The sequence below is a fragment of the Hippocampus comes genome, unplaced genomic scaffold (genome assembly GCF_001891065.2).
Source record: "Hippocampus comes isolate QL1 unplaced genomic scaffold, H_comes_QL1_v1.1 C16882892, whole genome shotgun sequence".
Classification (NCBI taxonomy): Eukaryota; Metazoa; Chordata; class Actinopteri; order Syngnathiformes; family Syngnathidae; genus Hippocampus; species Hippocampus comes.
In genome coordinates, this window is record NW_017840778.1 from 1 (window position 1) to 1,094 (window position 1,094).

The 1,094-nt window shown below is 44.2% G+C and overlaps 1 protein-coding gene across 1 annotated transcript; it reads left to right on the forward strand.

The window, feature by feature from the left end:
* The first annotated feature begins 61 nt into the window (after positions 1-61).
* On the forward strand, positions 62-1,013 carry LOC109509440 (nuclear cap-binding protein subunit 1-like). The gene is made up of 3 exons (XM_019859290.1): positions 62-227; positions 292-399; positions 481-1,013. The coding sequence occupies exons 1-3, from the start codon at positions 168-170 to the stop codon at positions 604-606; spliced, it is 294 nt and encodes a 97-aa protein (XP_019714849.1). The 5' UTR covers positions 62-167; the 3' UTR covers positions 607-1,013.
* The last annotated feature ends 81 nt before the right edge of the window (positions 1,014-1,094 follow it).

Below are 1,094 nucleotides of genomic sequence, written 5' to 3' on the forward strand. Positions count from 1 at the left end.
ACACACACACACACACACACACACACACTTAGTGTAGTAGTTGTCATCATCAGCTGGCTTGCGTCCGTAGGGCTCGTCTCCTCCCCGAGAAGCTGACCGTGTACACCACGCTGGTGGGCCTCCTCAACGCCAGGAACTATAACTTTGGCGGCGAATTTGTGGAGGCCATGATCCGGCAGTTGAAAGAGACTCTGAAGAACAATCTCTACAATGAGGCCGTTTACTTGGTAAAATAGCACAACACCTGACCATGTCAGGGGCCTTTTCGTCCAACTAATGCATCTTGTTTAGGTCCGCTTTCTCTCTGACTTGGTCAACTGCCACGTGATTGCCGCTCCATCCATGGTGGCCATGTTTGAGAACTTTGTCAGCGTTACACAAGAGGAAGATGTACCACAGGTATTTTCATTCAGGATGTCATACTGTATCTCGGTAGTTGATAAAGGTTCATAAAGTGTTTCTGTGTGCTTGGGTGCAAAGGTTCGGTCGGATTGGTTTGTGTACGTGGTGCTGTCCTGCCTGCCGTGGGTGGGCAAGGAGCTCTATGAGAAGAAGGATGTGGAAATGGACAGACTCCTCAGCCAGATTGAAGGCTACCTCAAGTAGGACTTGATGTCAACAAAACACGTGTCACCCTTTTGCAAAATCACACTTTTTTTTCTTAACATGTTACGGCCTATTTTCCAGAATAGGAAAATCTGACTCCCCTATTTTCTGCGCGATAAAACACTTCGGAGTATAAGGCACACCATCACTGAATGGCTATTTTAAAACTGTTTTCATACATAGGGCACACTGCCTTATAAGGCACATTGAATAAAAGCTATAGAATAATGGCTGCGGTTGCACTATGCATCAACTAGATAGAGCTACGCTAAAGGCAATACAATACTGTACAATACAATCCAGCTTTATTTATTTAGAGCCTTCACAACCGATGCAGCTGTAACAGCCATTAGAACTGGTCAAAAACACAGACACGAAACATATAAGTACAAATGGCATTACAAAACCACAGTCATTTTGAGCATAGAAAAGTTTTGGTCACATGAATATTTTTTGCTTTGTTCTTGTAAAGTCTGGCACACACAAGG